Here is a 19,996-nt window from a genome sequence, read left to right as displayed (position 1 = left end):
AATCACTTTTAGTACCTCACCTTGCGAGGATACTGGCACTGAGCCTTTTTCTCAAATGTTTTTTGAGTTGAGAAGACATTGTGAGGGATCTTAGAAAATTCCTCCATACAGAATCGTTCCAGATCCTTGGTCTCCTTCTTATTTCGATGCCAACCCAAATGCATAAGCAGAAAATATCCCCATACCTACTGTAAAATATGGTGGTGGATCTTTGATGTCCTTTGATGGCTTTTGCTGAAGGAAAACGGCATCATGAACTTTACTCAGTACCAGGACATTTTTGGCAAAAACCTGGTTTCCTCTGCCAGGAGGCTGAAACTTGGCCGCAAGTAGGTCTTCCAGCAAGACAATAACCCCAAGCACAAATCAAAATCTACAAAGAAAGGGTTATTGAAAAGGGCAGTCCAGAAGCGAAGGATATCAAGGACCTGGACGAATTCTGTATGGATGAATGGTCGAACATCCTTCCCAATGTGTTTTCCAACTCATAAAATATAATACTATTGTTAAACAAGATCTCTTTTTCTGAGCAATTGTATTAGTATATAATAATACAATGTAAAAAACTTTTTTGCGTACAATGTAAAAACATTTTTGCGTACAATATAGCTCATTTTTGCTCATATTTTTCAAGGTTGTCAATAATTTCCACCGCTACTGTGTGTGTGTATGTGTGTGTGCACGTGTGGACACACCAGCCCCTCTCTCCACCTCCACCGCTGATTGTAATAGGTTTTCCACTCCAACCTTCAATCTGGGGATTGGATTGAAAAGAAATGATCAAGCCGTGCCTGGCACTTCCCAGCATGTGGCATCACGTCTTCCCAGAACCTGTGGAGCAAATATTACCAGCCCCAGCACAAACAACCAGACAACCATAATTCATTAAAGCAAATAACTGTCAGTCTTCTCTGCCTCAGTTAACCAAAGGGAACAATGATTCTGTTAGATAAAGGTAGATTTCCAATAACCTCAGCGCCGTAAAAGCTAGCACACACCTAGACATCTACACACACATACAGGCACACACACACTGCCACATACAGGCACATATACGCCTTCCCAGAGCCCGGGCAGATCTCGGCAGTGGAGCACAAAATTATTTTTAGCCACCTACTCCCCTATTTCTGACCTACATCACAAGCAGAGAGAGAGAGAGAGAGAGCGAGAGACAAAGAGACGGACGGACGGACGGACGGACGGACGTGAGACAGACAGAGAAAGTGAGAGAAAGAAGGAGACAGACAGACAGAAAGGCACAGACAGAGGGACAGACAAACAGAGAGGGACAGACAGGGACAGAGACAGAGAGAGAGCCGGACGGACGGACGGATGGACAAACCGAGATGGACAGACAAACAGAGGGACAGACAAACAGAGAGGGACAGACAAACAGAGAGGGACAGACAGGGACTTAGAGACAGAGGGACAGACAGAGAGAGACCGACAGAGGGACAAAGTGAGACAGACAGAGAAAGTGAGAGACAGAGAGAGACAGACAGACAGAAAGGCACAGACAGAGGGACAGACAAACAGAGAGGGACAGACAGGGACAGAGACAGAGAGAGAGCCGCCTACCTACTCCCCTATTTCTTACCTACATCACAAGCAGAGGCATGAGAGAGAGAGAGACGGAGAGAGAGAGAGAGAGAGGTAGCGAGAAAGACGGAGAGAGACAAAGTGAGACAGACAGACAGAGACAGATTGAGAGAGAGAAACAGACAGAGAGAAACAGACAGAGAGAGAGAGCGAGAGAGAGAGGAAGGATGGAGAGGGATGGACGGAGAGGGACAGAGAGGTACGGATGGAGGGGGACAGATGGGGACGGACGGAAAGGGATGGATGGAGGGGGACGGACAGACGGAGAGGGACAGATAGAGAGAGAGGGACGGACAGAGAGAGAGGGACAAAGTGAGAGGGACAGAGAGAGAGAGAGACGCCTAAATACTCCCCTATTTCTGACCTACATCACAAGCAGAGGCATGAGAGAGAGAGAGAGAGAGAGACCGAGAGAGAGCCCTGCACTCTTCAATATTTACATCAAAGACTTGGCCACTATTCTAGAAAAATCCTCAGCCCCTGGTGTTAGTCTCCACAATTCAGAGGTTAAATGCCTACTCTTCGCAGATGACCTATGCCTGCTGTCACCCACAGCACATGGCCTACAGCAGAGCCTGGACCTGCTAGAGCAGTACTGCCAGACCTGGGCCCTGGCAGGAATCCCCAAAAAGACAAAAATAATGATTTTCCAGAGGAGATACAGATCTCAGGGAAATATACCAAAGTTCTCAATTGGTACAAAATTTATAGAGTACTGCACATACTACAATTACTTAGGTTTAAAAATAAACTCAAATGGACACCTTAATGAGGCAGTGAATGAACTGAGAGAGAAAGCACGCAGGACATTCTACGATAGTAAAAAATCTAATTCAAATTGAAATACCTATTAAAATTTGGCTAAAACTAATTGAATGTGTCATTGAACCAATTGCACTTTATGGCAGCGAGGTGTGCCTCAGGACCAGAACATCCAATCAATCAGAATAAACCAAATTACAACACAGTCAAAACAAAACTACATTGCTTTTTGGGAAACACAATCACAAGCACAAAGCAAAATGCAGTGCTATCTGGCCCTAAGTATTTGTCCACGGTTACTGATCAAAACCTTAGAAAAACCTTGACAAAGTACAGGCTCAGTGAGCACAGCCTTGCCATTGAGAAAGGTAGACACAGGAAAACCTAGCTCCCTGTAGAGGAAAGGCTGTGCAACCACTGCACAACAGCAGAACCTGAGACAGAGCTGCATTTCCTGACAAAATGTCAAAAATATAAAACAATTACAGTGTCATTTTCCCAAATTTGAAACCCTTAAAAAAGACCTCTCTGATGAGGATAGGCTACCCGTCCTGTTGGGGGAGGACGCAGAGAGCTGTGGGTTGGCAGCGCACTACATTGCTGCCTGCCATAAGTTGAGGGACAGTGTCTGACAAACCAATCAACCTGCACATGTACTCTACTGTATGTTTATTGTTATTGTTGAATGTATGGTTATTTTGACACTTGGTTATTGTTGTTACTGTTGTCCCGTTGACAATTTTGATTCTCCTTTTTATTTTTATATTGTAAATATCCAAAATAAGCTTTGGCAATATGTACATTGTTACGTCATGCCAATAAAGCAAATTGAATTGAATTGAATCAAAGTAAGAGAGGGAGATTGACAAAGTGAGAGAGCGAGAGAGGGAGAGATAGGGAGAGGGACAGACGGACGGTCGGACAAAATGAGAGGGACAAAGTGTGAGACAGAGACAAAGACAATGTGAGAGAGAGACAGAGACAAGGTGAGAGAGGGAGATTGACAAAGAGAGAGAGTGAGGGAGAGAGAGAGAGAGAGACAGAGAGAGAGGGAGGGACAAAGTGAGAGGGACAGAGACAAAGACAAAGTGAGAGACAGAGACAAGGTGAGAGGGGGAGATTGACAAAGCGAGAAAGACAAAGTGAGAGAGATTGAAAAAGTGAGAGAGAGAGAGAGATAGACAAAGTGAGAGAGAGAGAGAGAGAGGGGGACAGAGACAAAGACCATGTGAGAGAGAGACAGAGACAAGGTGTGAGAGAGAGACAGAGGCAAGTTGAGAGAGGGAGATTGACAAAGTTAGAGAGGGAGAGAGAGAGAGGGAGGGACAAGGTGAGAGAGAGGGACAAAGACAATGAGAGAGAGAGACAAGGTGAGAGAGAGAGACAAGGTGAGAGAGGGAGATTGACAAAGTGAGAGACAAAGTTAGAGAGATTGACAAAAAGAGAGAGATAAAGAGAAAGAGAAAAGAGACAAAGTGAGAGAGAGAAATTGAGAGACAGAGAAACAAAGTGAGAGAGTCAGAGACAGAGTGAGAAAGAGACAAAGTGAGAGAGAGAGACAACGTGAAACACCCAGGACAACTAAGAGTTTTAAAGAGATCCCCTTTTGATTTGAAATTAAACCTAACAAAACAGAGAGATGGGGGGTGAATTAGAATAGTCCCAGTAAGCAAAATTAAGTTTAAAATACATATTTTCCCAGACGTTGAAGTTAGATTCATTTTAAGTTCTGAATAAAAGGTGAAAATACGTATTTTCCAGACGTTTAAAATACTTATTTTCTGGACATTGACATTTTTGGTTCTGAATGAATGTTGAAAAGAAGTCTTGAGTAGAGTACATTTTAGTAAAGTAGGGTGCAATACTGTACATTATATACATTTTTAAACCTATTCATACTGTACATATTACCCACAGACTCATTATGCACTACTTGAAACCTCTAGGCATCTTGAGGTAAGTTAATTGCATACATAAATTCATACTTTGGGAGGAAATCTTAGCAGTGAGAGCGGTGAGAGACCCGACCTCAAATATATTCTTTAGATTGGGGGATAAGATATGGAAATACACCTAGGAGCATATCCCTTAAGTGTAGGAATTATACCGAGTCCCTTAAGTAGTGGGAAAGCTGTCATCCTGGAGGAGACAGCTCTAGTGCTCATAAACCGCTCTGTGACACACACACACAGCTGTATGACTCTTCTCCTCCCGTGTCTGTCCAATTTCATTTCGTCACTAGTCATCCAGCTCCTCTGATAGCTCCCTTAACTCAATCTGTGTTCTCATGCTTAACTCAATCTGTGTTCTCAATCTGTGTTCTCATGATGATTTTATACGTACATTAACAGAGGGAAAATTATGTGCGTAGCCTGGTTGTAATCTACAATGATACAGTATTACCTGGGTATTGTTGTGTAAAATCTTCCGGGCTTGGTGTGTGCCTTTCATCTTTTCTCTCCCTACCCCCTCTCTCTCTCCACCCCTTTCTCTCTCTCTCTCTCTCTCTCTCTCTCTCTCTCTCTCTCTCTCTCCCTCTGCCTCTTTTCCTATTTCTGTAAAAATGGGCCCGAATGCTTGGCACTCACCATTGAGGAGATAGATTGGGGGTAAGGCACTGGGATAGACAAGCATCCTGTCTAGGGGGTGTACTTGTACATCAAGCTGCCTCAGGCTACAGAAACGAGAGATCCTGCTCGCATTAACCATTTCGGCTCGCACAAGCCAAGGTTTGTGCAAGGCTACTTACTTAATACAGTGTTGTACCATTACTGACTACTGTATAGGGCCCCCATACAGTACAGATTGTACAGGACAGCCCACCTTTAGCTTAAACATTGGTACATACAGTGCCTTAAGAAAGTATTGATACTATATGACTTATTCCACATTGTGTTATGTTAGACTGCATTCAAAATTGATTAAATATATTTTTTCTTTCACCGTTCTACACACAATACCCCATAGTGACAAAGTGAAAATATGTTTTTAGAAATGTTTGCAAATGTATTGATAATGAAATACAGAAATATTTATTTTACATAAGTATTCACACCACTGAGTCAATACTTTGTAGAAGCACCTTTGCCAGCGATTACAGCTGTGAGTCTTTCTCTAAGAGCTTTCCACACCTGGATTGTGCAACAGTAGACCATTATTCTTTTCAAAATTGTCCTGCTGAGAGGTGAATTCCTCACCCAGTGTCTAATGGAAAGCAGACTGAACCAGATTTTCTCTAGGATTTTGCTTAGCTCACTTCTGGGTTTTTTTCATGAGAAACTCCACAGTCCTTAACAATTACAAGCATAACCATAACATGATACAGCCACTTCTATGCTTGAAAATATGGAAAAAGGTACTCTGTAATGTGTTGTACTGTATATTCCCCAAACATAACACTTTGTATTCAGGAAAAAAAGTGAATTTCTTTCCCACATTTTTTGCAATATTACTTTAGTACCTTGTTGCAAATTTGATGAATGTTTTGGAATATTTTTAATCTGTACGTGCTTCCTTATTTTCACTTTGTCAATTAGGTTAGTATTGTGGAGTAACTACAATGTTGTTGTTCCATCCTCCATTTTCTCCAACCATTCAAGTCTGTAACTGTTTTAAAGTCACCCCATGGTGAAATTTCCTTCCTCTACGTCAACTGAGTTAGGAAGGACGCCTGTATCTTTGTAGTAACTGGGTGTATTGATACACCATCCAAAGGGAAATTAATAACTGTACCATGCTCAAAGGGATATTCAATGTCTGCTTTTTTTTACCCATCTACCAATAGGTGCCCTTTTTTGCGAGACATTGTAAAACCTTCCTGCTCTTTGTGGTTGAATATGTGTTTGAAATTCACTGCTCCACTGAGGGACCTTAGTCGAGCACACAATTGTATGTGTGAGGTACAGAGATGAGGTCGTCAATCAAAAATCATGTTAAACACTGTTATTGCACACAGAGTCCATGCAACTTATTATGTGACGTGTTAAGCACATTTTTACTCCTGAACTTATTTAGGCTTGCCATAACAAAGGGGTTGAATACTAATTGACTGAAGACATTTCAGCTTTTCTTTGTTAATTCATTTCAAAAAAATAAAAAACATAAAAAACATATTTCTACTTTCACATTATGGGTATTGTGTGTTGGCCAGTGACACATCTCAATTGAATCCATTTTAAAATCAGGCAACAAAATGTGTTAAAAGTCAAGGGGTGTGAATACTTTCTGAATGCACTGTACATACATGCACACACACACATTTAACTTTATTTTTTACACACACATACACACAGACACACACAAAGACAGATACACACACATTCTACCCAACTCCTACAGCCAATATAATCACTTGATGGTCTAATTTATTGGCCCTTGTAAGCAGACTGCTTTTTATTTCTTTAATTAATGATGACTTACTACCTCGCAGCATGTCAAGGACACTTCCCAGCACCAAGTTGCTGGTGACAGTCAAGTGCAGAGTAATTGGTGAGCACTTAATCGCCTGCTCTCGAAGTGTTTCGCCTCTATGTAATTTTGTGTCTTGGCTTCTTCATGTGTTCCTGAACGATGGTCGCAAACAGGCAATTGCTCGACTCATCGGAGATGTTTGCATCGTGCTGAGTTTTCAAATTCAATTGGATGGAGTTGTTAGCCCCTGTTGGTTGCAATGATTCACCTCGCTGCTAGTTGGCTGCGTCATTGAGAGCATCTTGACTGGCTCCATCACTGCTTGGTATGGCAACTGCTCATGATCCGACAGCAAGGCTCTACAGAGGGTAATGCGTACGGGCCAGTACATCACTGGGGACGAACTCTCTGCCATCCAGGACCTCTTTATCAGGCGGTGTCAGAGGAAGGCCCTAAAAATGGTCAAAGACTCCAGCCACCCAAGTCATAGACTGTTCTCTTTGCTACCGCATGGCAAGCAGTACCGGAGAGCCAAGTCTGGGACCAAAAAACAGCTGAAAAGCTTCTACGCCCAACCCATAAGACCGCTGAACAGTTAATCAAATGGCTACCAGGACAATTTACATTGATCCCCTATATTATTTATATATCTTAATTGTTTTGCAGCGATTCCCTTGCATTTGGCTCTATGCACACACACACACACACACACAGTGGGACAAAAACAACAACACAGAGTTACACAAACAAATGTACAGTCAATAACACAAAATAAATGAAAAATAGAAAAATCTATATACAGTGTGTGCAAATGTAGAAGAGCAGGGAGGTAGGCAATAAATAAGCCATAGAGGCGAATTACAATTTAATTACAATTTAGCATTGATACTGGAGTGATAGATGTGCAGATGATGATGTGCAAGTAGAGATACTGGGGTGCAAAAGAGCAAGAGGGTAAGTAATAATATGGGGATGAGGTAGTTGGGTGTGCTATTTACAGATTGACTGTGTACAGGTACAGTGATTGGTAAGCTGCTCTGACAGCTGATGCTTAAAGTTAGACAGGGAGATATAAGACTCCAGGTTCAGAGATTTTTGCAATTCGTTCCAGTCATTGGCAGCAGAAAACTGGAAGGAAAGACAGCTAAATGAAGTGTTGGCTTTGGGGATGACCAGTGCAATATACCTGCTGGAGCGCGTGCTACGGGTGGGTGTTGCTATGGTGACCAGTGAGCTGAGATAAGGCAGAGCTTTACCTAGCAAAGACTTATAGATGACCTGGAGCCAGTGGGTTTGGCGACGGATATGTCGTCAGGGCCAGCCAACAAGAGCATACAGGTCACAGTGGTGGGTAGTATATGGGGCTTTGGTGATAAAACAGATGGCACTGTGATAGACTAAATCTAGTTTGCTGAGTAGAGTGGTGGGGGCTATTTTGTAAATGACATTGCCTAAGTCAAGGATCGGTAGGATAGTCAGTTTTACGAGGGTATGTTTGGCGGCATGAGCGAAGGAGGCTTTGTTGCGAAATAGGAAGCCAATTCTAGATTTAATTCGGTGATCTGTTAATTAACTTAGCTTTCGAAGATTTTAGAAAGGCAGGGCAGGATGGATATCAGTCTATAACAGTTTGGGTCTAGAGTGTCTCCTTTGAAGAGGGGGATGACCGCGGCAGCTTTCCAATCTTTGGGGATCTCAGACGATACGAAAGAGAGGTTGAATAGGCTAGTAAATAGGGGTTACAAAAATTGGCAGAACATTTTAGAAAGAGAGGCTCCAGATTGTCTAGCTCAGCTGATTTGTAGGGATCCAGATTTTGCAGCTCTTTCAGAACATCAGATGTCTGGATTTGGAGAAGCGGGGGGGGAGGGGGGACGACAAGTTGATGCAGGGGGTGCTGAAATGATGGCCGGGGCAGGGGTGGCCAGGTGAAAAGCATGGCCAGCTGTGGAAAAATGCTTTGATTATCGTAGATTTATCGGTGGTGACAGTATTTCGTATCCTCAGTGCAGTGGGCAGCTGGGAGGCGGTGCTCTTATTCTCCATGGACTTTACAGTGTCCCAAAGCTTTTTGGAATTAGTGCTAGGAAGCAAATTTCTGTTTGAAAAAGCTAGCCTTAGTTTTCATAACTGACTGAGTATATTGGTTGGAGTTGCACTCCCCCCTTCCCTTTTGCCCTCAGAACAGCCTCAATTTGTCAGTCCATGGACTCTACAACGTGTCAAAAGTGTTTCAGAGGGATGCTGGCCCATGTTGACTCCAATGCTTCCCACAGTTGTGTCAAGTTGGCTGGATATCCTTTGGGTGGTGGACCATTCTTGATACACATAGGAAACTGTTGAGCATGAAAAACCCAGCAGCGTTGCAGTTCTTGATGCAAACCGGTGCGCCTGGCACCTACTACCATACCCCGTTCAAAGGCACTTAAGTATTTTATGGGGTGTGTTCACTGACTAGGTAGAACTTTTCTATGAAAAACAATTATAATTTAGAAGGCTAACATTACATTTAATCTTCTCACAAATAGTTTAATATTTAGTCCTATAAGTTCCACAATATTTGGATGTAAACCTAGCAACTGGGAAATGTACACATTCAGAGATACAGTTATGTTGTTATACCGTCCTTAATTGGTATCGGACCCTTTTTTGCCTAAAATGACATACCCAAATCTAACTGCCTGTAGCTCAGGCCCTGAGGCAAGGATATGCATATTCTTGGTACCATTTGTAAGGAAACACTTTGAACTTTGTGGAAATGTGAAAGGAATGTAGTAGAATATAACACAATAGATCTGGTAAAAGATAATACAAAGAAAAAAACAACCGTTCTTTTCTATTTTTTTTGTACCATCATCTTTGAAATGCAAGAGAAAGGCCATAATGTATTATTCCAGCCCAGGTACAATTTAGATTTTGTCCACTAGATGGCAGCAGTATATTTGCAAAGTTTTAGACTGATCCAATGAGCCATGGAATTTCTGAAAAAAATGTTGTATCAAGACAGCTCAAATGTGCCTAATATGTTTATTAATAACTTTTCATATTCAAAATTATGCACTCTCCTCAAACAATAGCATGGTATTCTTTCACTGTAATAGCTACTGTAAGTTGGACAGTGCAGTTAGATTAACAATAATTTATCCTTTCTGCCAGTATCAGATATGTCTATGTCCTGGGAAATGTTCTTGTTACTTACAACTTCATGCTAATCGCATTAGCCTACATTAGCTCAACTGTCCCGTGGAAGGGACACCGATCCCGAAGAAGTTTTAACCTGTTTGGCGTGCAAGCCCGACGTCGGTACACTTATGACAACAGCCAGCTCAAAGTGCAGGGCGCGAAATTCAAAATATATTTTTTTTAAATATTTAACTTTCACACATTAACAAGTCCAAGACACCAGATGAAAGGTACACATCTTGTGAATCAAGCCAACATGTCCGATTTTAAAATGTTTTACAGGGAAGACACAATATGTAAATCTATTAGCTAACCACGTTAGCAAAAGACACCACTATTTTTACTCCATCAGTTTTTTACTCCATCAGTAGCTATCACAAATTCGACCAAATAAAGATATAAATAGCCACTAACCAAGAAACAACTTCATCAGATGACAGTCTGATAACATATTTATTGTATAGCATATGTTTTGTTAGAAAAATGTGCATATTTCAGGTATAAATCATAGTTTACATTGCAGCTACAGTCAGAAATTGCACCGAAAGCAGACAGAAAAATTACAGACACCAACGCCAAATAACTAAATACTCATCATAAAACATTTCTGAAAAATACATAGTGTACAGCAATTGAAAGACAGGCATCTTGTGATTCCAGACAATATTTCCGATTTTCCGATCGCAAAACTCCCGAAAAAATTTCAATAATCTGATTAAACTATATTGAAAAAACATACTTTACGATGATATGGTCACATGTATCAAATAAAATCTAAACCGGAGATGTTAGTCGTCCATAACGACAGCTAAACAGAAGGCAAATCCATGTCCCCTTTCGCGCGCTCCAGAAACAGGAAATGGACGGTCACGTCATACAAAGAGCTTTAATTCCACCTCAGACCAAGATAAACACGACATTTCTTCTCTCACCGCCTCTTGACAACCAGGGGAAGGTGTATGAAGTGTACGTAGACTCTTACGTATCATGCCCATGTATAGGCAGGAAGTTGAACAGAGCATCGATTTCTGACATTCCACTTCCTGGTCAGGAAATGTGCTGCAGAATGAGTTCTGTTTCACTCAGAGAAATAATTCAAACGGTTTTAGAAACTAGAGCGTGTTTTCTATCCAATAGTAATAATAATATGCATATTGTATGAGCAAGAATTGAGTACGAGGCCGTTTGAAATGGGCACGATTTAACTGGCTACTCAATACTGCCCCTTGCAGCCATAAGAAGTTGTTAAGGTTTTGTACACAGTGTATATCCTGATTGCCTAGTCACTTTTACCCCTGCCCACGTCTACTGTAAATTACTTAAATGATCTCAACTACCTCGTACCCCTGCAAATTGACTCAGTACTGGTACTCCTTGTATATAGCGTTGTTATTTTTTTATTGTGGTATTATTTCCATTTTTATTCATCAAATATTTGTCTTCCTTTTTTAACTCTGCATTGTTGGGAATGGGCTTGTATGTAAGCCTTTCACTGTAAAGTCTACACCTGTTGTATTCGGTGCATGTGACCAATACAATTTGATTTGTTTCTTGGTGCTAAATTCAATATTCTTCTTGACACTTGTTACTTTCCCATTATAGGATGACTGTAACCCCTCCTTCAGATATCGACGACTCCGATAATAATAATTTTATATAGAATAGTGCCTTTCCACGTGCTCAGAGTGTTTATAAATAATAACTCTCTAATCTCGAGGCTACCTGCCGCCCTTTACATTGTATGGAGATAAAATAAACCCAACTGGGTAATACCACAGCACCCTTTATAGTGCACTACTTTTGATAATGGCCCAGTCTAAAGTAGTGCACTATGAAGGGAAGAGAGTGTCATTTGGGACGCTTCCGCTTTCTCTCCCAGGGATGGAATTCCACTTCTTTTTTTAATGTTTTTTTGTATTTTTATTGAACAGTCATAGAGGGATAGTCTTTTAAAAATAAGAGGTGAGAGTGTCAAAAGGTAGTGGGACAGATTTGAACCCACGTCAATACAGGTACATGTGGCCTGGGGTCTGTGGCACTAACCACTAGACCAGGGTTTCCTAAACACTGTCGTGGCATTCTCCCTGGGTGCACATTTTGTTTTTTGCCGTAGCACTACACAGCTGATTCAAATAATCCAGGCTTGATGGTGAGTTGATTATTTGAATCAGCCATGTAGTGCTAGGGCAAAAACCAAAACGTGCACTCAGGGGGGACCCTAAGTCCGAGTTTGGGAAACTCTGCACTAGACCACCCATGGCACAGCGCTTCATTTCGGCCATAAAGCTCTGTGTGTGTTCCCTCAGATTATTGACAAGTCCTGTGCCGGAGTCTGGTATAGTGGTACTGTAGTGCTGCAGGCTCCAAACCACACATACCCACTGGTGACAGAGTTCTATATTCCTCCTTGTCCCCTACTCTCTGTCCCCCTCTCTACCCTCCAACGGTCACTACCCACTAAACAATATATATATATATATACACAAATATATATTGACAATTCCTCTGTATGGGTTCTCCTCTCTCAGATATCGATGAGTGTGCTGTTCAGAGGAACTACTGCCAGGCTAACACGGCGTGTGTGAATGTCCCCGGCAGCCATCGCTGTGACTGTCTACCTGCCTTCATCAGAGTGGATGACTACTCCTGCACAGGTAGGTCAAATATGCATACACAAACACTTTGAACATGTGGGTAGGCCAACACAAGCACGCACACACATACCCACACAAACACTTCCTGTTTTTCCATACCACCTCGTACATAACTTCCTGAGAATTATTGGTCATTTTGAGATCTCAAGGTTGGCAAGTATTGTGTCTTGGTAAACAGAGTGCACTCACTAAACTACAGAACAGGGCAAGTACAATGTTTCTCAGAGGAGTGCTGATTTAGGATCAGTTTAGACTTTTAGATCACAAGGATTAAGATTACACGGACCCGGCGAGCTGAACCTTTATCAACATTCTGAGAAGCTTGACACATAGAGTTTTATAGTTTTACTCAGTGCTGGCTGAGAGAAGCAACACATTGCAGCTCATGGCGACTTGAGCATCCTTCTCTCTCTGCCTCTCAGAAAACCGTGAGTGATTGTGAGAGCCATATCCTTCTCTCTCTGCCTCTCAGAAAACCTTGAGTGATTGTGAGAGCCATTTGACCCCTGGTAGATCTGTGTACTCTGGAGCCACACACACTCTCCTTCAGCTGGAGAGGGATCAGGAGCGCGGCTCCACACTGTAGTCAAGCTGGGTTCAGGACGTGGCTACACACTGCAGTTAAACTTGGGCTGTCAGGTCAAGAGATTTCAAGAAACCATTTTACAAAGGTGGGAAAGACACGAGAGGAAGGGGGGGGGCTTTTATCATAAGAGTGTTGGAGATACAGTGCTTGTATCAGATAAACTAGCAAATTAAGTTTAAGGCACAATCCTGAATTAGAAAAACAGCTAAATGGAAGCCCCCACACCACTTGGTTTGCTGTACATCTGAGGAATGGGGCTGGAGAAATGTAATCTCTATAAATGAGATCGACCGAGCTATAGATGCAAGGATTGACAGTCTCTGAGGTGAAGCCATATTTTAAGGCTGTACTTTGTTTCCATTTCACAGATTGGGCCTTTGAAGTATGGACATGTGTACACCTACTGTCTGTTGACATTGGCTGGGACTCTTCATCTGATTCAAACAAGCCAAGCTTGTGTTTACTTCCGATACTCTCTGATTTAGTGAAATCAAACACATTCCTCTGGGCATGCAATGCCTCCAATTAGGTTTGTTGTGGTGGATTATTCTATGTCTGCATGTCAAATGGCACCCTATTCCCTACGGTATGTAGTGCACTACTTTAGACCAGGGACCAAAGGGCTCTGGTCAAAAGTAGTGCACTAGAGAATAAGGTAACCATGTGGGATACAGCCTATGCAGATAGTGGTGTGCAGATTATCAACAGAATAGCTCATCAGCAACAGTGTTTTCGAGGCTGTAATAACGCAAAGACCAACTGATTACCACCATTGATTTGTCTTATTTTATATTATAATCACTTGTATTTTTGGAAATTCACATTTCCAAATGGCACCACATCCTCTGTCATTTCCTACATTCAGCATGTCAGAATGTTAGCCAATTCTGCTAGGGAAAGGAGGAATGTTAAGATGTGGAAGTTATTTGTTTCATGGTACAAGGAATTTGACCTCGGAGAGAGTTACTTTTAATTTCCTGTCCATTAAGTTTGTTAAACCACATGAACAGAAAATGACACGTAACTCTCTCCGAGGTCAAATTCAATTTACTCTGAAACAAATAGCTTCCCCAGTATGTTAGCAACTTATGCTAGGGACATGAGGAATGATATGCTGGATGTAGGAAATGACAGAGGAGGTGGTACCATTTGGAAATGTGAATTTCCCAAAATATTAGTGATTTTCCAGTCAGACAATTCAATGGCGGTAATCGGACAAATCATTGGCAGTAACTAGTCCTCTTTGCATTATTACAGCCTTGGAAAAATAGCACCTTATTCCCTAGTACACTACTTTTTTGACCAGGGCCCTATAGGGCACTACATATTGTAGGGAATAGGGTGCCAGTTGGCATGCACCCATAGAATAATCCCCAGATGGCACCCTATTACCTTAGGGACATTCAGTTGAAGTCGGAAGTTTACATACACTTACATGCTGACCAGACCAGACACGTCGCGTGCGCGAGCATCGCAAAATAAATTTAGAAACCCATGTTATTCAATTTTTGCACCCACACTGCTTGCGCGCGCCAACGAGCGTCAGCGACGCCAAGGGATAAAATAGATGTCGTTCCTATTTCTGACGCAGATCGCGCTGCAAGTCCTGCCTCTCCCATCTCCTCATTGGTTTATAGAAGCAGGAATCCACGTGCCATCTCTTCATTGGTTTATAGAAGCAGGTACCCACGTGCCATCTCCTCATTGGTTATACCCACGTGGGTGATAGAAAGACTAAAACTGTTTTGCCGGTAGTCGTGGTAATACAATGCAAGTTTAGATGCGATCACCATATAATTTAAACAATGAAAAAGCCTGGAAGGAGGAGAGATGACTAGAAACGATTCGGTTGGCCGTTTTATATGTGGATTAATTGTCGGAGTAGAGATCCTTTTCCATTTCAGGTAAAATAACAACTCAATGTTTATATCCCAGGACAAATTAGCTAGCAACAGCAAGCTAGCTAAACAGGACAAATTAACGTTAGCTAGCAAGTGCAAGCTAACTAGCTAAAATACCATACATGTTTAATGCATTTCGACCTGTCCCCAAATTAATGTCATTGGTTCAGAGTTTGTTTTGATATTTTAACCTGCGTGTCGTGATCGCGTTTGGTGTGGGGGGGGGGGAAACAAATGTATGCACGATAGCGCACGATGGCGCACGTGCACAGCCGGTTTGGGCAAGGTGTTAGGCTGAAGTCATAAAAAATAGTTTTTCATCCACTCCACAAATGTCTTGTTAACAAACTATAGTTTTGGGAAGTCGTTTAGGACATTTACTTTGCGCTTGACACAAGTAATTTTTCCAAGAATTGTTTACAGACAGATTATTTCACTTATAATTCACTGTATCACAATTCTAGTGGGTCAGAAGTTTCCATATACTAAGTTGACTGCCTTTAAACCGGTTGGAAAATTCCAGAAAATTATGCCATAGCTTTTGAAGCTTCTGATAGGCTAATGGACATCATTTGAGTCATTTGGAAGTGTACCTGTGGATGTATTTCAAGGCCTACCTTCAAACTCAGTGCCTCTTTGCTTGACATCATGGGAATATCAAAATAAATCAGCCAAGACCTCAGAAAAACTATCTGGTTCATCCCTGGGAGCAATTTCCAAATGCCTGAAGGTACCACGTTCATCTGTTCAAACAATAATACGAACAACAGAAAAAGATCTTGTGAAGATGCTGGAAGAAACAGGTAGAATAGTATCTATATCCACAGTAAAATTAGTCCTATATCGACATAACCTGAAAGGCCGCTCATCAAGGAAGAAGCCACCATAAAAAAAGCCAGACTACGGTTTGCAACTGCACATGGGGACAAAGATCGTACTTTTTGGAGAAATGTCCCCTGGTCTGATGAAACAAAAATAGAACTGTTTGGCCATAATAACAATCGTTATGTTTGGGGAGGCTAGCAAGCCGTAGAACACCATCCCAACCGTGAAGCACGGGGGTGGCAGCATCATGTTGTGGGGGTGCTTTGCTGCAGGAAGGACTGGAACACTTTACAAAATAGATTGCATCATAAGGAAAGAAATGTATATGAATATATTGAAGCAACATCAGTCAGGAAGTTAAAGCTTGGTCGCAAATGTGTCTTTCAAATGGACAATGACCCCAAGCATACTTCCAAAGTTGTGGCAAAATGGCAAAATGTCCTCCCGGGGGGCGCAGTGGTCTAGGGCACTGCATCGCAGTGCTAGCTGCGCCACCAGAGTCTCTGGGTTCGCGCCCAGGCTGGGCTGGGTTCGCGCCCAGGCTCTGTCGCAGCCGGCCGCAAACGGGAGGTCCGTGGTGCGACGCACAATTGGCATAGCGTCGTCCGGGTTAGGGAGGGTTTGGCCGGTAGGGATATCCTTGTCTCAGTATGTAAAATGTAATAAAAAAATGTATGCACTCTACTGTAAGTCGCTCTGGATAAGAGCGTCTGCTAAATGACTAAAAATGTAAAAATGTTAAGGATAGCAAAGTCAAGGTATTGGAGTGGCCATCACAAAGCGCTTACCTCAATCCTATAGAAAATGTGTGGGCAGAACTGAAAAAGCGTGTGCGAGCAAGGAAGCCTACAAACCTGACTCAGTTACACCAGCTCTGTCAGGAAGAATGGGCCTGTCACACCCTGGCCTTAGTTATCTTTGTTTTCTTTATTATTTTAGTTAGGTCAGGGTGTGACATGGGGGATGTATGTGTTTTGTATTGTCTAGGGGTTTTTGTATGTTTATGGGGCAGTTTTCAGTCTAGGTGTATGTATGTCTATGGTTGCCTAGATTGGTTCTCAATTAGAGACAGCTGTCTATCGTTGTCTCTGATTGTAACCATATTTAGGCAGCCATATTCATTAGGTAGTTTGTGGGTGATTGTCTATGTGTAGTGTTTAGTGTCAGCACTATTTATTATATAGCTTCACGTTCGTTTGTTGTTTTGTATAGTTTGTCAAGTGTTCTTCGTCTTCGTTTATTAAATATGTATTCATTTCACGCTGCGCCTTGGTCCTCCTCTCTTCAATGTTACGACGAACGTGACAGGGCCCAAATTCCCCCAACTTATTGTGGGAAGCTTGTAGAAGGCTACCCGAAACGTTTGACCCAATTTAAAGGCAATGCTACCAAATACTAATTGCGTGTATGTAAACTTCAAACTCACTGGGAATATGATGAAAGAAAGAAAAGCGGACATAAATTGTTCTCTCTACTATTATTCTTAAATTTCACATTCTTAAAATAAAGTCGTGATCCTAACTGACCTAAAACAGGGATTTTTTACTGGGATTAAATGTCAGGAATTGTGAAAAACTGAGTTTAAATGTATTTGGCTAAAGTGTATGTAAACTTCCGACTTCAACTGTACTTCTTATTTTAAAAGGGAGACATTGAGTTATGCCTAATATGGCAATTAACCTTTTCACACGTACCAACAAATGGGTGGGATCATTCTACAGTGGTCCTTGCAGCATACGCTCAAAGTGGTGTGATTAGAATGCATATTTAGAACATCCAGTTTCGATTGATGCATTTGAGCTGGCCACACTGTTTTTTTTCCGAAGAAACATTTTGCACAAAAACAGTCCTTACAAAGTTATGTCCTGAATGTGAGCAGTTTATTTTTTCGATGCAACGTTCAGACATTTACAAAAGAGCTACAGCATAACACAATCATCCAAACTGGAAAATGTAGGCTACATTTGTCCTAGCGCTAACTGAGGAAAGATTGACATAACACAAGCCGTCATATTTAGATAACTCTCGGCTGACAGAAACCACAGAATGAGTTAGCTAATAGCAATTACGATGTATAATTCAGGAGATCTGTGGTAACTGGAAGGCCGCCAGCCATTTCACCCCTCCTGGCCCTGCTGTTTGCTTTGATGAGTCCCAGTCTGGAGTGCAAAGCAGAGTGCTTCAAGCTGGGGGGCGTCCTGCTACAGACACTCCCCTACACCTCACTGCACAGAAGTCCCTCAAACTGCTGTTCATGGTAGTCGCACACGGAGGCACTGCAAAGTTTGCCTGTCTGGCACCAGGAGAAGGAAGCACAGGAGGTTGACAAAGTACATGTGTTCAGCTTGTCTTGCCTTTCACCATGCTTTGAGGAGTACCATATGCTCAAGCACTATTGAGCACATCTGCAGCAATTACTGACTGACTGACTTGGCAGGTGACTTGACCGGTGACCTGCCATAATACTATGCCTTTAGAGGTGGAAATGCAGTTGTTGTTCAATTACTGCATGAATATGGGTTATGCATATTCATAAGTTGTCAGTCTTTTCTTGCAGTTTTTTTTTCCTCTAGTAAAACACGTTTTTGTTGCTGTTGTTCAACCACCACCAATACTTCACGAAAATAGACTACTATTCCATATAGGCCTATGTGTTTTCATGCTGTGTTTTCATCCAGTAAAACTGTTGAGTGTACTGTTGAGAGCTGTTTTCAATCTTCAGCTATAAAAATGTTCAGTTCCAGTAATGATTTTGGCAAATAATGTTCAATGCTGTTTGTGTGTGTGGTTTCTGAAAGTACAGAATAAAATGTGACACACCACCTGGATTCGGTATTATGTAGCAACATTTAAAAATATATATATTTTTACATTGGATAAAAGTAGAGACTCAGAGTGTAACGACGTTCGTCTGAGGAAGAAAGAGTAGACCAAAGCATAGCGTGGTACGTGTTCATGATGTTTACTATCACCTGAACACTGAAACAAAAAACAAAAGCGGAACAAAACGTAACAGTTCTGTCAGGTACTCATACAAAACAGAAAACAACTACCCACAAACACAGGTGGGAAAAGGCTACCTAAGTATGGTTCTCAATCAGAGACAACGATAGACAGCTGCCTCTGATTGAGAACCACACCCGGCCAAACACATAGAAATAGACAACATAGAACAAAACATAGAATGCCCACCCCAACTCACGCCCTGACCAACCAAAACAGAGGCATAAAAAGGATCTCTAAGGTCAGGGCGTGACACAGAGCTACAAAATGGTATATCATACCCTGTGTTTGAGGAAACAATTGGAAAGTAATTCTGCTTTGAAAGTTGAACAACTTGTAAATTCACTTTTAAGAAAACCGTCTTTCAATGTGTTGGTACTACTATTGGAGAGCACTTCTTTGTCTACACCCATTCAGCATTGTTCACACCCTCTTAAGCCTTTGCCTCACCCATCTCTTTAGGGTTGATCCAACCGTTCTGTACTAACTTGCCAGCTACTTACAGACATCTAAGAGGGAGAGAGAACAGCTCTGTGGTTTCGCGTTCAGAGCGCACACTGGATGCTCTGGCCAATAAGTAGGGTTGTTCCAAAAGCTCTGACCTCACAACTACAGTCAAGAACCCAAGCTAACTGGCTAACATTGGCTAGCTACTTCCAGACACATAATGAGGGAACACCCTACTCTGACCATTTTACTGACCCTTGCAGAGCTGGTTGGGCTTTTTTCATGTTATCCAGACACCGGACATATTCAACGGGTGTTGAGGGTTCAACAATTAATTTGTTATTCTGCGCTCTGGCACACTAAGATGAGTCTGAATGTGGCACACATTTTGGAACAGTGAGCGCATTCTGACATCACATGCATAAAAAAAACATGCTGGGGAGACCTTTAGAGATATTTGGAAGTCACATGAAAAGGTTCAAATTATTTTTCCAAAATGAATTATTGTTACCCAATTTGGGTCATTTCGACAACCCAGCGCTTGGTCAATATTGGTCAAACACAGCATTGGGTTAATTCAACCCAGTGGGGTTGGGTTGTGCTTCTAACCCCGCGTCTTGGGTTGA

General features: G+C 42.0%; 1 protein-coding gene across 1 annotated transcript in view; it reads left to right on the top strand.

Moving 5' to 3' along the window:
* The window catches only part of LOC120025009 (protein kinase C-binding protein NELL1-like), a 456,735-nt gene that overhangs the window by 349,982 nt on the left and 86,757 nt on the right, over window positions 1-19,996 (top strand). The window contains exon 13 of the mRNA XM_038969436.1: window positions 12,483-12,608. Coding sequence (XP_038825364.1) covers window positions 12,483-12,608 — 126 coding nt within the window. The remainder of the gene's footprint in view (window positions 1-12,482; window positions 12,609-19,996) is intronic.

Source organism: Salvelinus namaycush, chromosome 30 (genome assembly GCF_016432855.1).
Source record: "Salvelinus namaycush isolate Seneca chromosome 30, SaNama_1.0, whole genome shotgun sequence".
Lineage (NCBI taxonomy): Eukaryota > Metazoa > Chordata > Actinopteri > Salmoniformes > Salmonidae > Salvelinus > Salvelinus namaycush.
The sequence above is the reverse complement of the archived record's forward strand: the minus strand, read 5'-3'. Positions and strand labels throughout refer to the sequence as shown.